Consider the following 23,124-nt stretch of genomic DNA (forward strand, 5'->3'; position numbering starts at 1 on the left):
ATGTAAAATTTCCCTAGTTGACTGTATTGCTGTCAATCTCTCCCTAAAAGTCCTCTAGAAGTTTTTTATAAATTTAGGTGCTCCTATATGGGGTACATATATGTTAATCAGGGTTATATTCTCTTGTTGGATTGATCCCTTTAGTATCATGTAATGACCTTTCTTGTCTGTCATGATCTTCATTTTGAAGTCTATTTTGTCCGATATGAGCATTGCTACCCCAGCTTTTTTTTCATTTCCATTTGCATGAAAAATTTTCTTCATCCCTTCACTCTCATCCTGTGTGAGTCCTTTGTCCTAAGGTGGGCCTCCTGTAGAGAGCATATATTTGGGTCATGTTTTCTTATCCATTCAGCCACCCTATATCTTTTTATTGGGGCATTTAATGCATTTACATTTAAGGTTATTATTGAAAGATACTTATCTATTGCCATTTTATTTCCTTATGCCTATGTTTCTCATTCTCTTTATTTCTACTTCGAATTACAGCAGTTCCTTTAACATTTCTTGTAGTGCTGGTTTTGTGGTGATAAACTCCTTTAGCCTCTTTTTGTCTAGGAGGCTCTTTATTTCACCATCAATCTTGAATGATAATTTTGCTGGATAGAGTAGTTTGGGTTTTAGGTCCTTGTTTTACATTACCTTAAATACTTCAGGCCATTCTCTTCTGGCCTGTAGAGTTTCTGATGAGAAGTCAGATGACAGACTTACGGAACTCTTATGTAGGTAACATTGTTTTCTCTTGCTGCCTTTAAGATTCTCTCTTTGTCTTGAATTCTTGGCATTTTAATTATGATGTGTCTGTTCATGGGCCTCTTTGGATTCTTCTTCCTTGGGACTCTCTGTGCCTCCTGAACTTATCTGACTTTTTCCTTGACCAGGTTACGAAAGTTTTCTGCCATTATTTCTTCAAACAGGCTCTCTAACCCTTGCTTACATTCTACCTCCTCTGGCAATCCTATAATGCAGATATTGTTACATTTCATGTTGTTCCACAGCTTCCTTAGACTGTCCTCCTGTTTTTTAATTGTTTTTCCTTTTTGGATCTTTGATTGATTTTTTTCTACCCTGTCTTTTAATTCATTGATCCGATCCTCAGCTTCCTCTAATCTGCTGTTTATTCCTTCCAATGTATCCTTTATTTCTGCTATGTCATTCTTAATTTCCTTCATAGTTTCCATATCTTCTTTCATGCTGTTGAGCATCCTTACAATCAGTATTCTGAACTCTATATCTGAGAGATTGCTTATCTCCATTTCATTTAGCTCTTTTTCTGGAGACTTTTCTTGTTCTTTCATTTGGGCCTTTTTTGTCTCCCCATTTTGGCTGCCTGTTTGGGTTTGTTTCTAAGTATTAGGTAGATCTGCTAGGACTCTCGGTCCTTTTGGAGGGTCTCTGGTATAGGCCCATGTCAGGCACAGTTTGTGCCTGGCCCTGAGAACCCAGTTCAGAGCTATCAACAACCCTAGGCTTGAAGTCTCCTCTGCTGGGGCTGGGTGTGGTTGGACAGGGCCAAGATGCACACCAAAGTCTATTTTTCTAAGGCCTGGGTCCAGAAGCAGATCATACAAAGACTCAAAGCACTCTGAGGTCTGCCTCTGCCTGCTGGCTGATTAATAAAATTCTCTTAATGTGTCTCAGGGTGTAGAAATTCCACAAGGTGGGGTGGCTGGTTGTTATCAACCTCTTAACAAGCCTCATGCTGTAGAACCTCCTCCAAGTTGGGAAAAACATTTTCCATCAGGGTGGGGCAATTGCTTCCCCCCTCAGGCAAAGGCCACAAACTGTCTGCCTGAGAAAGATGTCCTCTGCAGTATGGGGGAATGACTGGGCACAGGAATCCAGAGGGGCACCCTCTGATCTCACTCTCCAGAGGCCACAACCCCAGATTCTTCCCACACAGCTCTGGTCCAATTCTTCCTCCCTCTGCCAGAGCCCAAGGTGAGTGGCTGCACATAAAAATTTTGTGGGTTAGCTCTTAATGAGGGTGCCTGCAGTTCCAGCCACCTCTTCCTGGCAGACAGAACCTTAGCAGCTTTTTGCAGCCAGATGTTATGTTGGCACCTCTCTCAGTTCTGGTGCTCTTGGCTGGGAAGTGCAGCCTGGGGTTGAGGCCCCAGAGTCCTCAGTGGGAACCCCCTCCAGCTGAGATCTCCCTCTGGACCTTCAGCTGCTGCCTGTGGGAGCCCAGCCAGCCCTCTATGCCTCCACACTTCCTACCATCCTCTATGTGTTCTCCACTTTTCCTCCTTGGTTATGAGGGTGCTCTTCAGTTCATCTTCAGTTGATTTTCAGGCTGCTTTTTCTATATTTTAGTTGTAATTCCAGTTTGGTCCCAGGAGAGTGTCAGCGTAGCTTCCATTCAGTCCGTTGCTGTGTTTAATCTCCTCAGCTGCTTTTCATATTTCAACCCAGCAGATTAGGCAACACCAAGAAGTAAATATTTTTTAAGTGGGGAATGGATTAATTCAGATCCATCTGGGTATAGCTTTAGGTTTTGCTTATTTCTCACTGTAATGTTAATAATAATAATGTGTGCATTGATAATAATAGCAGTTACAACATTACCACTTATTGAGAACTTCCCGGATGCCAAGAGCTATGCTTAGTTCTTTATATTCATTAGTAGTTTAATTCAAATGACCCTATTAGGCATGAATTAACATGCCTTTATTATAAATGAAATTATTGCAGCAAGAATAGTTTTAAGAAATTTCCCTTTGATCATACAGCTAGTGATCAGTTAAGTTTCAGTTACAACATCTTTTAAATAATAAGCATAATACAGACTCATTCTATTTTTTAAACAATAAGTGCCTTTATCACGTAGGCTGTGACTGAGCAGAGGGCTGATTTAGCCTTTTATACATGGGTCTCTTCTCGGTTTCTAGCACAGGGCAAACTTTTGATTACATTGGAATTGAACTGGCTTTTGAATTCCTTTCTTCCTTCTGGGGATTATGTAAATGAAACATAGAGGTTGGTTAGATAGAATTCAGTAGGGCTTCCAGCTCAGACAGTGAAACTCATCAAAAAGGCAACCTGCTCAGAATTGTAATGTTTTGAAAACACACACAGATATACAAGACTGTGGAGAGTCTCTAATGGAGTGATCTGGGGAGGAGAATAGCAGCTGCCGAAGAAGAGTGACTGAAGTACATCAAGACCTTTATCTTCTGTGTCTTTTATAAAATGAAACCTTAATAAGCAGGAGAGGATGGCACCAGAAGGGCTTCCTTTGGGCACTGGTGAGAACACACTGCAGCTGCCATAAGGGAGCAAAAACCAGCAGCAACAGCAACAAAAACCTTCTACACTGTGGAAAGAAGCAACATCTAAATTATAAATGTTAGTAAAATAATCTTTTTTTCAGCTTTATTGAAATATAATTGACAAATAAAATTGTAAGATATTTAACTTATAATTTCTATTATATTTATTACTGTGACTTATTACTAATCCTTAATGTTCTTTAAATTATTAAATATATATATATATTTAAAAACTGTTGAACAAGGCAAAAATAAATGAGAGGAAGAATAGAAAGAGATGTGATGCCTGATCTTCAAACACTTTCCCCTGGGCCTTAAGCTGCCATCTATTTCTGCCTAATGTCTTCTCCCTACAGTCAAATAATAAAACAAAGGCTATATATTGTATTTATCTTTATTTATCTATATTTATATCTATCTATCATCTATCTATCATCATCTAGCTAATGCTGAGCTAATTGCCAGGTAAACAAGACCTTCACTGAGTCATTTCCTGAGGAGGAAAAGAAGACATTTTTAAGTATTAAAAAGTGAAAGGGTATGGTCCAAATTGGCTGTGGTAATTAAGAACTGAAAACCATCTCTCCATGTAGTGCAGATGAGTCCATATATCTGTACACAATAGGTTAAAACAAGTTCCATAGATCATTAGTCATGGAAGAATCTTCAGTTGGATTCAGGGCAACATTATTTAAAGCTCATGGTTCTTGAAAAGCATCGATGTTGGGAGAGTACTAGTGAAACAAAACAGTAAGCTTTGATTTTCTTGGGGCAAGTACTGTTATAAGGTGAAACTTTTTCTTTTATATCACCTACTCTCCATGCAGGAATTCCCTTGACAACAAAGAAAAAGGTGGGTATCCTAATTCTTTTTCATGCTTTCCTAGAGGGAGTAGAACAGTGACCAAACAAATAAATAAGTAATCCTACATTAAGTCAACAACATTACCTTAAGGACACACCTGGTAATGCACACCTTGGTTAATATGTGTATAACCTCTGAACATTGTGTGAACAGAGGTTATACACATATTAACCAAGATAGATTTTGAAAGAGCAAGAAGTCACATATTAAGCTGAGGAATGCACTTTAGAATTTGGTCTTACAAAGTTCACTTCAATGCCTTTTATTTTAAGGCTCCTTTATCTTTCTGTGGTCTACCAAACAATGGATATTTCTAAGACTTGACTCAAAGTTACCTTTGCAACAAAGTTTTCCATTATTCCCTCCAAAAACTACTCCAATCACTACATAGCACTTAAGATATTCAATTTGCATATAATTATTTGGCTTTTATTAAAGATATAAGAAAATAAAGGCATATCATTAAAAATATTTCAAAACATATGTCTGAATCCCTTTGCTTTCCTCTCTTCTAAAGGAAATGTGCTTCTATGTCTTCCAGACTCTGAGATTTAATATACTCTCCTCCAAGTTGGTGTTCCACAAATATTTGTCCAGTGACTATCTGAAGATACAATGATGCTGGCAGATTTAACAGAACCTGCCAGAGGAGAGTGTTTTTTGTTACAAAGTGCACACTGGAACTTGAGTTTTTACCAGCAACACTACCTGTCAACACTTGCCACATGCAAATCTAGGGTGCTTCTGAAGAAACTCTGGTTTGGGATGGGGCTTGCCAAATGTTTATTAGTTGCAGCATTGAAGTAAAGTGTAATACTGTCTTGCTGAAGAAACAATAGTTATAATATGTGGGGAAAATCCTTTTACTTTTCTGATACTGGGAGTTATATAGCATGTTATATTTGTATACCACTTCCAGATAATGTTGAGGAACAATGGAAAGTAATGTTTAATTCTGTTATAAAAATGGCATATTTGGTAAGTAAAAATATTTATTAACCAAAAGAGGCAAGTTTTCTAGAATGCTAGTTTGTTCTTTTTTTTCAAGTTCTACATGACTTTGGCTTCTTATCAAATTTTGCTGACTTTGTTATTAGATCTCTGAATGATCTCAAAGCAGACCAATGAAAAACGACTGTGATGGCATTCAGGTTATATTTCTAAAATGATTCATTCATTCCAGTAACAGCTCAATCCTTGGTAGGGGGCATACAAGAGGCAGCAGATTAATGTGTCACTCTCACATCATTGTTTCTCTCTCCCTCTCCCTTCGTCTCTCTCTAAAAACAAACAAACAAAAAAACAATAAAAATCTTTTTTAAAAAAGAAAAACATATCTTTCATTTAATAGCAAACATTCAAATATATTGGTAAAAACAAAATTTTACTTTTGATTCTATATTAGGAGTGTGTGCCTTGTTTTGGTACATGAGTAACAACTAATGATTAAGGAAATATTGGGGGGGTTAACCTACAAATACAGACTAGCCCCCAAGTTATCATTTTCCAATTTACTTTGAAGCTGTATACAGTGCATTACATGGTTGTTACACCCCAAAGTTCCTGAAAGCTATGGTGTAGATCCTGGGAGAGTAGGTATTTCTGGAGACAGTGCTAGAGGGAATTTAGCTGCAGCAGTGACTCAGCAGGTAAAATGTTCAGTATTTTCATTTGTTATGTTTTCTTTCATCTTAAATTTAATAATAGCTAATATACCTTTAGCTTATAAACATAATGATTGATAATTTTTTACTTATTTAGAAAATATTAAGAAGAATAATTTCATAGTTTAATACTTATTTTAAAATTAAAATGCTGATATCATTTCCTCTATACTCTACTGACCTTTTGAATGAGGAAACATCCATAATGTTAGCAATAACCATAATTAGGAAGTCTGCATATTGCATGTATCCTGAGCATATTCAGAATATACTTTCAAGAATGTCATATATCATAACATAATATGTGTAGGCATGCTCACCAGCAGCAAATATAGGTAATCACTAGAAGAAGGCAACATGAACCTAAGTTTCAAACCTTTCCTAAAAATATTTATTTTTATTTGGACAATCAATAGTAAGTTGAAGATAGCCAGGTACATAGACAAATAGAGAAATGAGAACCAGGTAACTGGAACATCCAGATTCAGATATTATCATAATTAGAAAAAATATTTTAACAGAATGTGTTCTAATACCTCTTGGTGTATGATTTATAATTTTCTACATAGATAATCATTGTATTCAAGTCAATCATTTTTTTAAAAAAGAAATAGATTCTGCATTAATAATAAGAAACTACTATGGTACAACCAGATAAATGTGTGCCTTTGGTGAGTTAGTTCATCTTTCTGTGCTGCAGTTTCCTTATTTTTAATATATAGATGGTGTCAGTTAACCAATGCTTGTGAGAAGAATTTAATAGGAAAGCCAAATAATATCATTAAAGTTGGCTTTAATTATTATTTTTTCCTACTGATCAGTTTCCTTCCATGAAAAAAAACCAAGACTGCTGGAGTGTTCCTTAAAGAAAAGACCTCAAGCAGCCCTTGAATGGTGAGAACATGTTCCTTGGCGGCCAAAAAGGGAGGTTCAGTGACAAGTGAAACAGATTTGATTCATTTCAGGGAAGAAGAAAAAATCATCCCAGAGAGTGGAGCAAACAAGAAATTATGACATGTTCAAAAAGGCATAATCCAGAAGGGTGCAAGTAGTAACATCATTGAGTTAGGTGTTTGGAATGCAAATAAGACAGAATGTGCTTTAGTTTCCCATTATTTATTAACCTTGAACTTGTACTCCCATGACTATTTCTGGATAGGCAGTGAAATGAATCCTATCATCCCAGCCCTAAAACTAAGTGAGCAACTCTATGTTCAATAACTGGGTAAAGCTCTAGATAGAGCTGAAGCACACTGGCTAAAGTTCACTGTGCAGACATAGTAGGTTAGTTTAGTTTCTGTTTCCGAGGACAGAGAAGCGTAGGAACTACATTATGGGAAGAAAACCCCTGTACTTTCTGATTGTGGGGGTCTTTTTAGCATATTATGTTTATTTACCTCTGCCAGAGGATTTTGAGGAGCCATGGAAAATAATACAGTTGAACGCTTATATGAAAACGATAATACATTTGGTAAGTTTGGACTTTTATGAACTCACATGTGCATATGCAACCATTTGATCTAGAGAAGAAAATCTTCTAGGATTTTGCTCCTTTGGTTTTTTCATTGATTTATTGGTTGATTTATTCATCTTATAAAAACAAATGCTGCATCCTTTGTCTCTTTACTATTTAGAAACATTGCTGCCTTGTTTGCTCGATTTCTAGTTTCTATATTAGAATCATGTTTAAAAATATTTTAAAAAAATAAGCGAGGAGGCATTTGAGTAGCTTTTACTAAAAATGCCTTGTTTAGGTCGTATTAATGTTATGAGAGTGATGTTTGAAATTGGATGTTGTTTGCTATTTTAGATGTTGTTTAGCATATAATTCATCAGCAAATCAGAGCTATCTGACTGCAGCATTGTGTTACAGACATTCATGAAATCATTTTCAGATTCAGGGTATAGACTAAGGACATAGAAGTAAGTTCTCAAGGAAATACTCTGCAAGCCTACCGATTGGCAGGTGCCCAGGGTTAATGATGAGAGGCATGAAGTACAGATATGAAAGAGGGGGAGACCCTGGAGTGTCAGGGCAACTGCCTTCCTGCTTAAGGCTCTGGTACTGGCCGGTCAAAAAAATAGGTAAGATGTAACTCTCCCTGGCTTCCTGGGCATGTTTCCCTATTTCTTCTTTGATTTTATTTTTTTAATCTCTAGAACATAAAGCAGATGGCTGTTGTAACTCCCAGATGGATCTTTTATTTCTCGTTTATTCAACAACTGAACTCTATCAAATCTTATTAGGCAAAGAAAGAGTCTATGCCCTCAGCGCTAACATTCTAGTGGTGGAGAAAAAGAACGAATTAGATTTAAATGGATGATTTCAGATCATAAAAAGTGGCTTGAAGGTCATAAGCAGGAGGAAAAGAAAGCAATCTGGGCAGACGGCAGGGAGGGCTGTTGTATGTATGGTCAGAAAAGCCTCTATGGAGAGGAAACATGTGCTTAGAGACCAGATTATAAAAGGGAACCAACCATCCTAGATACTGAGGGGAAAGTTTCCCAGCAAGGATATGTTCTGCCTAGAAGAACTTTAGAAGGAGGGAGTAAAAGTATTATTATTATTTTTTTTAGCTCCCAGTGTGCTTATATGTCCAGAGATCTCTGACATTTGAAATTCAAATTCTAAGATGTGTGTGAGATTCATTTTTAGGCTGAATTTGTCGAGCTGCTGGGACTTAATCATTTTGTGGATTCCTTGACAATTGTTTTGAGTCCTAATGAGGTTCCACCAACCTCAGATGAAAATATCACTGTGACTGAGACAACTTTCAACCACATCCCTGTCCATGTATATGTGCCAAAGAGGAAGTCAGAGGCACTGAGAAGAGGTGTCTTTTATATCCATGGTGGTGGCTGGTGTCACGAAAGTGCTGGTAAGTGAATGTTTTGAAAAGTTCTCACTGGATAGTGTGTAAAACTTTTATTAGAAAATAATGCCTTTAGTAGGTATACAACGCACTTCTGTTTGGACACTACAGTCTCTTTTGTCTTCTCTTGTTTTATTTTCCTGGCAAAGTTTTACTCTTCCTTGAAGCTTTAAATTACTCTCTTCCACATATGCTTTTCTCATCAATTGGAACTGAGAAGACAAATGTTTTCATATTTATGGTCAATACTCTAAGAGAGCATACTTTGCTATTTTTCCGCATTGCCATTAGAAGACTATCTAATGTGTTAACTCATTTATTCATATATATACTACACTCCTGGCAATATTCTAGGAGCTTACCTTCTAATAGAAGCAATGTCTAATCAGCTGATAAACATATAAACCATGCAGTGTGCTATAAAGTGGTAAGTGTAGAAAATAATAGACCAAGGTAATCAAGATTGAGTGATTAGGTTGCAAATTTCTCAACATACAGAATTATAGTAGACAGAGAAATATATTTAGAAGTGGAGTACTGGGCTAAGGGTCCCAAAGTGTGACTTTGAGAAAGTCACCTAACTGCCCTGAGTCTAAGATTGCTTGATATTTAGCTGATGACTTCCGATGAATGAGACATAGGTCAACTAAGGGAGTGGAGATTGGATGGGAGTCTAATTTAGGAACTCAACTCCAGAGAGGTAGAATAAATTAATCTAAACAAGAAATGTTACAGTCTAGAAATTAAGCAAAATTTTCAGTTGATGTGGGTAGTTGAGAGAGAATCTAAGATGATTATCCTGCTTCTGACAGAATAATTAAATGGGTGAGGACAGCCCCCTGGGTAAGAGAGACACAGTATTGGGTGAAAAAGTAAGCAACCAGCAAAGCACTGGAAGTTTTCAAAGAGGTAAAAAAAAATCAAAAATCCCCCCAAAACCAACAAACAGACAAAACAAAAAACAAAGGTGAAAGCTTCAAGGGAAAGAGATTAGCTGAACAGTACCAAGCAGTGCAGATACCAAAAAGTGAGAGGTGAGGAAATGGTAAGGATGACTGCTGGCTTTAATAGGACTTAGTTGTGAAAGGGATAAGCAAGTGAATGATAGATTGAAAGGAGAGTTAAGTAAGAGCATTTCATTTCAACTTCTCTTTTTATCTGAGAAAAGTTCTGTTTATTTATAGAACTAAAGGAAATGAAGGTAATTAATATAAACATGTTAGAGAAACAGATGGGCTGAAAGTGTTGACCGATGGAGGAACACACCAAAGGAAAAAGGAAGGAAGAAGGTTCATAGCACTGGTAAAAGAACTGGCTATAGGAAGGAGGACCAGAGATGGGTAAGGAGAGCATCGGGGCTTCCTCCTAGACAAGACAAAAAGAGACAAAGTCAGGGCTAAGCTAGATACCTTTTTAGGGTAGCCGTGCTGATGCAAGGAAATGAGGGAGTTGCAGCTTCCTGTTTTAAGGGAATGTGGTTCTATCCCACACAATTTCAGATGTTTTCTATTGTCTCATGCAGATTTAGATGGTCCTTCTCTGTTACCACAATTCTGCTTATATCTCCTTTGCCTCAAACATCTGACAGCTCATTGGTTAAATCAGTGACTTGTTGTTGTTGTTTTGTTATTGTTGTTGTTTGTTTTTAAATACCCTAAAATCTGTTAATGAGTTGTAGTTAGTCTTCTAGAAAATGAAAATGGCTTAGAAGAGCCAATCACCAAACAGGCAGAACGAAAGATAAAAGAGACAAAGAGCAGTTAGGAGTTCACTGATTAACACAAGTTCTACTGAGTTGTGGTTGGGAAGTTTCTTATGACTAAGTCTAACATCAAATGCATCCTCCTAGTGTTTCAATGTTGAGCAGCTGGAGAACCGCCAGAATATAAAACAAGCACAATAGGACTTTTTGTGAAGGAAACGTCCTTCGCTTCATTTGTCAATTCTCACCAATATCCTGCTTTTTATTCCTTTTATTTCAGCTTCAAAACAGCAAGACCTACTGTCAAGATGGACAGCAGACAGACTCGACGCTGTCGTCATATCAGTCAGGTAAGAGCTGTGTTATTTTCAGAACAGATACCTTACATACCATGATTCTCTCAGCTTTATTGGCTGATTATGATTATGTAAAACATTTTTTTTTATAATACTGAGTAGGTGATAAAAAGTGAAACCAAGCCTACCTGATGAGAGTCAAGAAAATACATGTGTATATGTGTGTGTGTTACTCGGGCAGGGAAAAAAAGCTAAAAGTAAACATTTTTTCACATAAATTTTAATTGTATTATCCATGGACAGAATTACTTGGACTAAATTTCCTTTCACTTTTAACTGATGATCTTTAGCAATAAGTGCCTTGGAGTCAGAGGATCATCTTTAAAAGTGCACCATAGATAATTCTTACTTTAGATGGTCATTGTGAAAAAAAAGTGGTAACACTCCTGAATGAACTTAGCTCAGTGTCTAACACTTGAGTCTAAAATATTAAAATGTATTATTATATTAAACAAACACAATGAGTTAGTGTGAAATAGCATTTTGGATTAGTAAACTGTATTTGAAAAGAAAAGTTAGGATATTTAGGACACTAATACTAGGGTGAATTGCTAGGGACACAATGTCAGAGCCACATACACCTATTTAAACTTAAACTTCAGAAAAGAAAAAGTTTAAATAAAAGTCGTGTCTATTTATCAAGTTAAATCATTGTTATAAAATTGGAACATAATCACATAATAATTAGAATAAATTTTTTTTTAAAATAATTAGAAAATACAAGTTTATACTATTTTGTATTCCAACTTCATATTTGAAAATTATTTTCTTGAAGCTGGCAAATTATATGACACTGTAATATGTGTGGGGCAAAAGAAGATTTATAGTTATTTGTACAGAAAATAATACAATAATTAATAAAAATGATAAAAAAACAATGTCTTGTGTACTCACAACTGTAAACCTACTTTTATCCTATCCTATATATACCTGTGTTTGATTCTTTGAAATTATTAATGCATCACACTTTAAAAACATTTTTTTTAATTCTCACCTGAGGATTTTTTTTATTAATTTGAGAGAAAGAGAGGAAGAGAGAGAAAAACATTAATCCATTGTCTTCTGTACGCACCCCAACCGGGGATGGAACCTGCAACCTAGGTATGTGCCCTGACTGCGAACAGAGCCCACCACCTTTTGCTGTACAGGACAATGTTCCAACCAATTGAGCCAACCGCCCAAGACATGGATCATTCATTTTTAAAAGATAAAATAAACTTTAAAATTTTTATGCAAACACAGGCTTTGCCTTTAAATATACTTATTTTATATTAAAGATAAACGACACCATAAAAATTAGACAATTTTGACTCTCTTAAAATTAAAATGGCTAGTAGGCACATGAAAAGATGCTCGATGTCATTAACCAGCAGAGAAATGCAAATCGAACCACAATGAGAGACCTCTTTACACCCACTAGAAGAAATCAATAATAATAAGTATTGGCAAGGACAGGAAGAAATCGGAACCCTCCATACTGCTGGAGGGAATGTCAAAAGGTGCAGCTACTCTGATAAACATTTAGGCAGTTCCTCAAACGGTTAAACAGAGTTAGCATGTGACAGCATTTTCACTCCTAGGTATAAATGCAAGGAAAATAAAAACATATGTTTAAAAATCCTTGTATCTACATAGCATTATTCATAAATTCCCCAAAGTGGAAATAACCAATGCCCATTGGCTGATGAATGGATAAATTAAGCATAGTGTATCCATATGAATGAACACCAAATATTAATTGTCAATAAAAAGGAATGCTATAACATGGATAAATCTTGAAATTATTATGGTAATGAAAGAAGCCAGTCACAAAAGGCTACACATTGTATGATTCCATTTATATGAAATCTCTAGAGGAGGCAAATCTGTAGATACAGAGAACAGATTAGTGGTTGCCTAGGGCTGGAGGTGGGGGCGAGGGAAAATGAGACACAACTACTAATGGGTATACAGAGTTTATTCCGGGGGTGATAAACTGTTCTGAAGTTGATTATGATGATGGTTGCACAACTCTCTGAAAACACCAAAAATCATTGAGTTGCACTCTTTAAATGAACAAATTTATGGTGTGTGAATTATGTATATTGCAATGAAGGGGGTATGTTAAAAATTAAAAATTTATGTTCATCAGAAAGTATGTGTGTATATATATATATATATAAAAGTATATATCTACATTTATACCCATTTTTTCTTATCCAAAGTACATGAAGTATCCATTAATAGTATGGGGAAAAGGCTAGAAAAGACCACATATAGCAACGGATATCTCAATCACCAATAAACATGAGAAAAGTTAACATACATCAGGAAAGTAAAAATTAAAATGACAAGGTGATAATTCTATATGCTCAATATTATGCTAAAAGGAGAAAGACATAAAATACTGAGCGTTGGCAAGGATATGAAACCATGGGTACTTCTATAAACTCCTGGTTCAAGAATAAGTTGGTACAACGACTCAGCAAAAATAGTTGATAATATTAAGTAAAGGTAAGCATAAATGTGTAACTCTGTGACCATCAATAACACTTACAGGCATATATCAACAGAAATACATACATATGGTCACCAGAAATCATGGACTAGAATAGTCAGTTTGTGTGAGCCAAAGACTGCAAGCAACTCAAATGCGCATCCACATTTAAATGGATAAATGCCATGTACTTTACAGAAAGACAGAGGCACACAGCAAAAGGAGATGTGGCTCAAAAACACAGCTTTACAGTGGAAGCCAGCGATATAGGAGTACATTTATTTAAAGAATAGAACCAGGCAAAATCCATCCATGCTCTGTATCAGGTTAGTGGACACTCAGGGGTCGAGGAGGCTTGATTGAAGAGAGTTTAAATGAGGGCTCTGGGGTACTGGCAATGTTCTAGTTCATGATCCAGATACTGGCTATAGGGCTGTGTCCTGTTTGGAAATTAAAGGAGTTGTACACTCAAGATATGTGCATGTCTGGCACACATATTATACTCTAATGAAAAGTAAAAATGCAGCCCTGGTGAGTGTGGCTCAGTTGGTTGGAGCATAGTCCTGTACACCAAACGGTGGTGGGTTTGATTTCCGGTCGGGGCACATACCCTGGTTGTGGGTTCAATCTCTGGTCAGGTGCATGTGGGATGTTCTCTCTCTCCCTCTCCCTCTCCCTCTCCCTCTCCCTCTCCCTCTCCCTCTCCCTCTCCCTCTCCCTCTCCCTCTCCCTCTCCCTCTCCCTCTCCCTCTCCTCTCCCTCTCCCTCTCCTCTCCCCTCTCCCTCTCCCTCTCCCTCTCCCTCTCCCTCTCCCTCTCCCTCTCCCTCTCCCTCTCCCTCTCCCTCTCCTCTCCCCTCTCCCTCTCCCTCTCCCTCTCCCTCTCCCTCTCCCTCTCCCTCTCCCTCTCCCTCTCCCTCTCCCTCTCCCTCTCCCTCTCCCTCTCCCTCTCCCTCTCCCTCTCCCTCTCCCTCTCCCTCTCCCTCTCCTCCCCTCTCCTCCCCTCTCCTCCCCTCTCCTCCCCTCTCCTCCCCTCTCCTCCCCTCTCCTCCCCTCTCCTCCCTTCTCCTCCCTTCTCCCTCTCCCTCTCCTTCTTCCTCTCTTTAAGATCAATTATAAAAAAAGTAAAAATGTAAGTGACATAGAAACTATGTTTTCACTATATAGCTACAGATTAGCGCCTAAGTATCACTTCCCAGTTCAATTTGAAGACGCATATAATTCCTTAAAGTGGTTCCTACGTAAAGAAGTTCTTGCAAAATATGGCGTGAACCCTGAGAGAATTGGTGTTTCCGGAGGTAGTTCAGGAGCAAACTTAGCTGCAGCTGTAGCACAACAGGTATGATGATGGTCATCATTTTTATGCTGTTTTTTTAAAAAAAGTGTCTACTAATAAACAGTAATTTAATGCATAGATAAATATAAATGCAAATATAAGGATAGTGACTGGGGGGAGGGATATTAAAGAGAATATTGAGAAGAAATGCTTCAAACATCAAAAATGCCAATCTGTGCTCCTGCCACGGAGTTTTTCCTTTTTTAGTGAAATGATAGATTGTTGACATAAAATTATATATGTGTCAGAAAGATATTATACTAGTCAGGTGAATGAGATTACATACTTGCAAGACCATACAACAATCTTACCCTGCTGTTAGAGGTTCAGATAGGTCTAATAATCTCCAGTAAAGTATTTTTCTTTTTAAAAATCAATTAATTAATCGTTAGGGTGACATTGGTTAAAAGGTTCGTATAGGTTTCAAGTGTACATTTCTATGATACATGATCTGTATATTCCATTGGGTATCCACCACCCCAAGTCAAGTCATCTTCCATCACCAAATATTTTGTCCCCTCTATCCTCCATTCCCTCCCCAGCCCCTTCCCTCTGGTAACCACCATAGTGCTGTCTGTGTCCGTGAGGTTCAGTTTTACATCCCACATCTGAGTGAAATCATACGGTTCTTCGCTTTTTATGACTGACATTCGCTTTTTATGACTAAGCATGATACTCTCCAGGCCCATCCAGGTGTGGTCTTGTTGATAAGCACCATTCTAACAGGTGTGAGGTGGTATCTCACTGTGGTTTTGATTTGAATTTCCCTGAGAGCTAGTGAGGCTGAACAGCATTTTATTTATCTGTTGGCCATTTGTAGGTCTTCTTGGGAGAGGTGTCTGTTCAGGTCCTCTGCCCATTTTTTAATTGATTGGATTGTTGATGTTGAGTTGTATATATTTTGGATATATTATATATATTTTTTGGATACAACCCCTTGTTAATATGATTAATCCCCACATGATGGGGATTGCATTAAATCTGTATATTGCTTTGGGTAATATTTCCATTTTAACTATGTTGATTCTTTTCATCCATAAACAAGGAATATCTTTTCATTTCACTGCATCTTTTTCAATCTCTTTTAATAATGCTTTGTAGTTTTCAGTATATGAGTATTTTTTAATTGCCATAAAAATCACACTATTTTCAGAAAATTAATAGCACATTCAAAGAATTCTATGCTACTTAGAAAGTAAATTCAAAATATTTCTTTGCTTATATAAAATCAGTTATTTTTATAGGTCGTTTCATAATGATAATAGAATAATAGTAATAAATAAGACTTTTCATTCCTTGTTGTATGTAAAATAAATTTTGTTTCTCTGAACCAAAACAAAATCTGCTATTAATTGTTTAAAAATTAATCTGTTTTCCCATTTATTAATGGGAGCCATAAGGGGAAGTTACCTATGAACTACAGATATAGAAATTTGTATACATTAATTGATTTCAATTAAGTAAAGATTTTAAGCAATCAAAAACATTGCTGTTATGTTTTTCATTTGTTGGAGTTACTTATATATTTTTTATACTAAAAGTGTTTAGACTCTAGTGAGAGTCCTTTGGACAATATTCTCAAAAGGGAAGAATGTTATGGGTAGGTTTTATTCCAACCACAATATGAAAGAGGAATTCAAAACCTCTCAGAGAGTATTTCTGAGCATTGCTACAGGTTTCATAATATAGCAGTAAAGGCACTAGATTAGACATTAGGAGACGTGGATTTTCTTGAGATGTAGTAATTTCTAGTGTGATCTTGGCTTAAACTTAAACTCTGTAAGCACCCATTTCCTCATCTATGAAGCAAAATGAACCTTTTTAACTTCACAGAGTAGTTTTGAGGGTCACATGCATAAATTTATATAAAAATATCTGGTAAGCTTTAATGATCATTAGCAATGGTCTACAAAGTCTCCAAAATGGTCTCTTTTGGCCATTATAGTTACAATGTGGATAAACACCACAATTTGCAAACTATTTGAGATCCACTAAACTCTTCATTTTTATGTAGTAGCTATATACATCTTTTACCATATAGTATATCATGTTCTTTGGAAACACATAAAACTACATTTTATTGTGTATGTTTTCAAAAATTAAAATATATCTTCTAATTTTATTCTAACTATGGTCACTTTTTTGTCTTTCTCTGATATCTGTACACCTCTCTCTGCAGACCACTAACCTTTATAAATACTAGTACTCAGGCCTGAATAGGAAAGAATGATTTGAATAGAATGTTTCACACAGAAAATCTGCAGAAATCAAAAATAATATGTCACTTACTACCAAAGCCAAGTCAGAAATCCCTATTAAGTGATCCTGCCTCTCCATGGCACAGCTTATTGGTATACTAGTATATTTTAATATACTTTCCACACTAACAGAAGAGTAAAAAGTTAAAATTTATACAGTTCTTCTGACTGTTATTCTCGGTAGAAAGGATAGGACATTTACTTTCTAATCATTTCCCTGAATTAGAAGTACCCTTTTCCTCAAAAACTAAAAGTAGAACTACCATATACCCCAGAAATTCTACTTCTGGGTATTTATTCTAACAAAAATATCTTAATTCAAAAAGATGTATGCTGCATTATTCATAATCATCAAGATATGGAAACCTAAATGTCCATCAATAGAGGAATGATGAACACAGAAGACATGATGTACACACACACACACACACACACACACACACACACACACACACACTGGATTATTACTCAGCCATAAAAAAGAATAAAAGCTTGCCATTTGTGATGGCATGGATGGATCTAGAGGGTAGAATACTAAGTGAAAGTGAAGTGTCAGACTAGAAAGGACAAATACCATATGATTTAATTACATGTGGAATTTAAAAAACAAAACACAACAGAAATAGACTCAGAGATATAGAGAACAAACTAATAGTTTCCAGAGGAAAGGGGTGGGGAGTGGGTGTGTGAAAGGGAATAAGTGGTGCAAACTTAGTTATAAAAGAGTCACAGGGGCTTAATGCACAGCATAGACTATACAGCCAATAGTATCATAATAACTTTGTATGGTGGCAGATCATTAGGTTCATTACCGGCATCACTTTGTAAGGTGTATAAATGTTGAATAACTAGGTTGTACACCTGAAATTCATGTAATATGGTATGTGATCTGTACATTAGTTTTAAAAAGTATCATTTAATTAAAGGCTATCTAGTTAAAGAAGCCCATTTTTAATATTTGAAAGTTTGTTGAGATGGTATATTTCAATTATTACTGTTTTTCTGAGAGTATGAATTTTTATATAGCTCATTTTGTTAAGGTTGCTTTATTGTTTTAAAATGAAAGGATTTTGAGGAAGTAATCTTAATTATTTCTCAGCTTCTAGATGACCCAGATGTCAAGATTAAACTCAAGACCCAGTCTTTAATTTATCCTGCCCTTCAGACTCTTGATGTAGATACACCATCATATCGAGAACATTCACATTTTCCACCTCTGTTCAAATCCACCATGGTCAGGTACTGGAGTGAGTATTTTACAACTGATAGATCACTTGAGAAAGCCATGCTTTCCCACCAACATGTACCTGTGGAATCAAGTCATCTATTCAAATTTGTTAATTGGAGTTCCTTGCTCCCTGAGAGGTTTATAAAAGGACATGTTTATAATAACCCAACTTATGGTAAGTCTGAGCTATCAAAAAAATATCCAGGTTTCCTGGATGTGAGGGCAGCCCCCCTCTTGGCTGATGACAAGAAGCTACGTGGTTTACCTCGGACTCATGTCATCACCTGTGAATATGATGTCTTAAGAGACGATGGAATCATGTACGTCACCCGACTTCAAAATGCTGGAGTTCCAGTGACCCATAACCACATTGAAGATGGATTCCATGGATCATTTCTTTTACTGAAATTTAAAATTAGCTCCAGGATGATAAATCGGTATATAAATTGGCTAAGTGAATATCTATAGTAAAATATTTATCAATGATATATTTTTAAAATAAAGTAAATCTCAAGACATCAGAAAATCTAGACATTAGAAATTGGTCTTTCTTGGAATGGTTCATATAGGAGCCACATATAACATCATAATTCTTACTATATATGGTCACTTTTCTGCTTTTCCTTTTTACTCTGAGGAATTTCATTCAATTTTCCACACTGTATCTGCTAGCTCTGTAAGATTTTTCCTCTTAACATTGTTAATCTTTCTTCTTAAAATATCTTATTTTCTTGCAGACTCTTTTTTTATTTTTTATTTTTTAATTTGCTTGTCTAAGTAATGTCAAGGTTTTAATCAAAGCACATTTATGTTTGAAATACATCTAATTTCTGATTTACGTGCCAACTCTTTTCAATAGTGATTGCTTCATTATGATGTCATTTTATCATAACTGTTCACATGAATATTCTATCTAGGCAGAAATGTGGGATGGCAAAAGATGAGTTACACTTAAGGCTATTCCATTTTATCAGGAAATCAGAAGCTATCCCAGGAACTTCAACCAATAGACTTCTTGTGTTTCATTTTCTAGGACTACCAGGAATTTTTCAAAATGGGAGTTTTGTAGTTTGGCAAATTACATTATCTTATGCTGAGGAATAAGAAAATAACAGGCAACTAGGAGAACATGCTACACACACACACACACACACACACACAGAGCAGTAAACTGTTAAAAAGCAATTGTGGAATGATTTTTCTGAGTAAATAAGTAAAAGGACTTGAAAGTTCATATTAAATGTAATGAATATATATGCTCCATCTGTGGTCTCAAATTGGTCATCTCTGTACCATGTACAAATAAAAGAATGTGCTGATGTCTCTGGAATAAACTCTTGAATCCATCCATTGCTGGTACTTGCTATCGTTTCATCTGATATCTCCTCAAGGCCAAGAGGCAACGATGCTCATGTGAATACTTACAAACAAGCATCTTATTGAGCAGAGAACTCCAACCAACTGAGCCACACCAGTTTCCCTCTATTTGTGCACTTGGTCCCACCTTTCTGTGGATTCTCAAGGGCTTTACTCCAGGAGTTCTTTCCTTTCAATTCTGGGTCATCAATTTTGCCCTCTCTACTGGATCATTCCTATTAACATACAAATGGATTTTTCACTCATCTTAAAAAACAAATAGCAAGCAAAATGCAACAAAGCGTTCTTGACATCATTTTCCTTTCAGCTTACTCCCAAGAACGTTCTGTACTTGCTATCTCTATTTTCTCACTCCATTCTCTTTTATATTTACTCCAATTAGTCCAAATTTTTCATTCATAAGTTACCAATATTGTCTTATCAAGGTTAATAATAATCTCTATGTTGTTAAATTCAATCAGTCACTCTCTCTTCCTTAAAATAATTTCTTCACTTGTCTCCAGGTCATCAAGTAATCCTAGACTCCCACCTCTTGGGCAACTTGTTCTAAATCTCAGTGACTGCATGTACCTCTCAACTCTTCCAAGTGTGCTTTCAGTCTCAGTACTTGGACTTCTCTGTTTGCACTCACTTCTCTGGTGATAACCTGTTATCTCACTTTAGTAAATGGAAACTCCAGAATTCTTCCTGTTGGCTCAGGTCAAAAGAACACAGAAGTCAAAGTTGATTGCTTTCTTTCTGTTATGTATCAATGCGTTATCAAATCCTTTTGGTTCTATTTTTAAAGTATTTGGAGAATTCAACTATTTCTTTTTTGTTTTCAATCCTCACTGGAGGACAAGTTCATTGATTTTAAGGGAGAGAGGGGAAGGGAGAGAGAAAGAGAGAGGAACATCAATGTGAGAGAGGAACATCAATGGGCTGCTTCCCGCACACACCCCAACCAAGGCTGGGGATTGAACCTGAAACCTAGGTACGCGCTGACCAGGAATTGAAGCCGCAACCTTTCAGTGTAGGGGACGACACTCCAACCAACTGAGCCACACCTGTTAGGGCTCAACCATTTCTTAACACCCCTGCTGTCCATCATTTTTCACTTTTATCATTCCCATAGCATCCTGTTTTCTCTGGCTTTACTCTGTTCCCTTGGATACTATATTTAACATACCAAACAAGATGATATTTTTTAAATGAAAGACAGAACATGTTATTCCTCTGCTCAAAATCCTCCAAAGGCTTCTCATCTCAGGAAGATTGTAAGATAAATCCTTACAATGACAGTCAGCTAGTTCAGACAATGGCCTGCTGTGTATACGCATTATCCAGGCTACTCTTTATCTCTACTTTCAGTTCATGCTATGCTTGCTTTTTACACTCCAGGTACTCTGAACTCTTTGATGTTTCTCAAATTCCGATCTCAGGGACTTTGCTTAGCTAATCTACCTTTTCTCATCAATGTTCCCATTTGCAAGTGAGAAAAATCAAACAAATAATTCAACTAACAAACAGACAAAAGTTATTAATAAAGATATCATTGCTGGAAATTTCCTTTGGATTTCTTTCACAAATGGGCCACAACAATGGGCAAATTTTAAGTAGTGACTGAATTGTTACTATGCCAATGTCAATGGTTGGGATAAGTGTTGGAAATGGAACCCCGGTAATCGGTCACAGTATACTCCGGTATTGTGCTCTCTATTCATGGGAAACCTGTGCTCACTAGTTCCCTTATCTATTTCGAAAGAGCAAGCAAGGACATTTCTAAACAGTAAAGCTTTATGCAGGGGATTTATGGTGCCAGATACTACTCCCTTAGTGCATTCGTGCATTCTAACATTTTGGAAGGAGCAGAGAAAATTTATTCTGTATTGTTAGAGAAAAAACAGAGTTAACTGGTCTCTCTCCATGAGTCCACTGTGAGATGGGTTAAGAAACATCGCCTTGGAGAGTGAGGAGTATTCCTTGTTCACAGACAGAATTCCAACTCTAGCTAAATGACCCAATTTCCCAGTGATACTGAGGATCACTTAGAGAGCACTTAAAATGTTTCAGGCCTTACTTTAGGTGATACAGATCTTAGAATATCTTAGAAAAAAAATCTTTTAAAAAAGGGGGGGGAAAAGAGAAAAGAACATACAACAGCTGGCGTGGGGGAGGAGAGGTAGGATTGGAAGAGGGTATAAAAAAAATAAAACTTAATTTAACTTAAAAATAGAGAGAACTAAATGAGCATATGTATATAAGTATATATACATGTGTGTGCGCACACACATGTGTAAGGATGTATATATATGTAGTTTTCTCTCACAACTTCATGAGGTATATAGTAATATTAATTTGTATTTTCCAGAAAAGGAAAATGAAGAAATAGGTTATGTGGGTTCCAAATGTCACATGGCTAGAAAGTGGCAAAGCTGGAAATTAAACCCCAGGCCATCCAGCTTCAAAGTCTGTACTGTCAATTACTGAATAACACTGGAGGCTACTCCTCCCTTCCTCAGGGAGGGTAGTGGGGAGAGGAAGGAACAGTTCATTACCCAGATAACCTCGGGCAAGTCTCAGGGTTCCTGGGTCGGCCCCAAACTGCACAGTCCCATTGTGGATAATGTATCATGTAGATCTTTAAAAGGTAATTATATTTAGTTGTTTACTATATAACCAATCAACACCTTCACCCTGATCATATTTCTGATGTACCTCAGCAGTGTAAACAACATTTCGCACTCTGCAAAATAACCACTGCAAGTAGCCCTACATATTCTTCCTAATAGACCCACGAGGCTCGGGCTGGTCCTTGCCCTAAGTGTGCATGTTGGGGCGGCAGAGGAGAGTGTTTGAGCTGCACAAACACCCACCTACAAAGAAGGTGCTCAGGTATTTAGAAAGTCGCCAGACTCCGGAGGGGCATAGGAACCAGGAACCAGGAGATCGGGTTTGGACTTCCCCTGTGCTCTGAACATTTCAACTTGGACTTGAGGAGAAGGTTTCCTGGCAACCTAAGGGAAGTAGCGGAAAGGAAGCCACAGAGCAGTGGCTGGTGAACTTAAAACATTTTAGCTCAATCACGGCAGCTCTTTGCTACCAAATGCCAGGAAATCCCCCAATATTCTCGATTGTGCACCATAATTTATAACTAACTTCTAGTCTTTAAATTCTTCCATATTTTAGCATGTTTTTTCAAAAAAAAAATTTAAATACATATATTACTGTTTAAAATGGAGTCTTGCCCGGCCGGGCATGGCTCAGCGGTTGAGCATCGACCTAGGATCCAGGGGTTCAGGGTTCGATTCCCGGTCAGGGCACATGCCCGGGTTGCGGGCTCGATCCCCAGTCAGGGCCGTGCAAGAGGCAGCCGATCAATGACTCTCTCATCATTGATGTTTCTCTCTCTCTCTCCCTCTCCCTTCCTCTCTCTGAAGTCAATAAAGATATATTTTAAGAAATATATAAAAATTAAAAAAATAAAATGGAGTCTAATCTCAGTAAGCATTCCTCTAAATAAGAATGTCCTCTCAGGATTGGTATTCAGTTCTTTCTTTTGATTAGGGCTGGAATTATTTCTAATGGTATTTCTAAAATTCTCAGCTTTTCCTTTTCTTTAAACTCTAAGCTAGGGCATCATTATAAAATAAAAATATAGCCCTTTTTGGAAAGCTTAAGTTCCCTTAAAACTCAAGTCCCTTATAAAAGATAGTAGAATTCAGCCCGGCCTAGTGTGG

General features: G+C 36.9%; 1 protein-coding gene across 2 annotated transcripts; it reads left to right on the forward strand.

The window, feature by feature from the left end:
* Positions 1 to 6,977: 6,977 nt before the first annotated feature.
* AADAC (arylacetamide deacetylase) lies at positions 6,978 to 19,374 on the forward strand. 2 transcript variants are annotated; one of them, XM_081139429.1, is made up of 5 exons: positions 6,978 to 7,272; positions 8,458 to 8,680; positions 10,657 to 10,726; positions 14,374 to 14,545; positions 17,900 to 19,374. In XM_081139429.1, exons 1-5 carry the CDS (start codon positions 7,135 to 7,137, stop codon positions 18,494 to 18,496), a joined length of 1,200 nt encoding a protein of 399 aa, XP_080995555.1. In that variant the 5' UTR covers positions 6,978 to 7,134; the 3' UTR covers positions 18,497 to 19,374. The 2 variants fall into 2 exon arrangements, with proteins under 2 accessions (XP_080995555.1, XP_080995556.1); XM_081139430.1 differs by having other exon boundaries at positions 7,047 to 7,272; positions 8,546 to 8,680.
* Positions 19,375 to 23,124: the final 3,750 nt, after the last annotated feature.

The sequence above is a fragment of the Miniopterus schreibersii genome, assembly GCF_964146895.1.
Source record: "Miniopterus schreibersii genome assembly, chromosome: 5".
In the NCBI taxonomy this organism is placed as follows: Eukaryota; Metazoa; Chordata; class Mammalia; order Chiroptera; family Miniopteridae; genus Miniopterus; species Miniopterus schreibersii.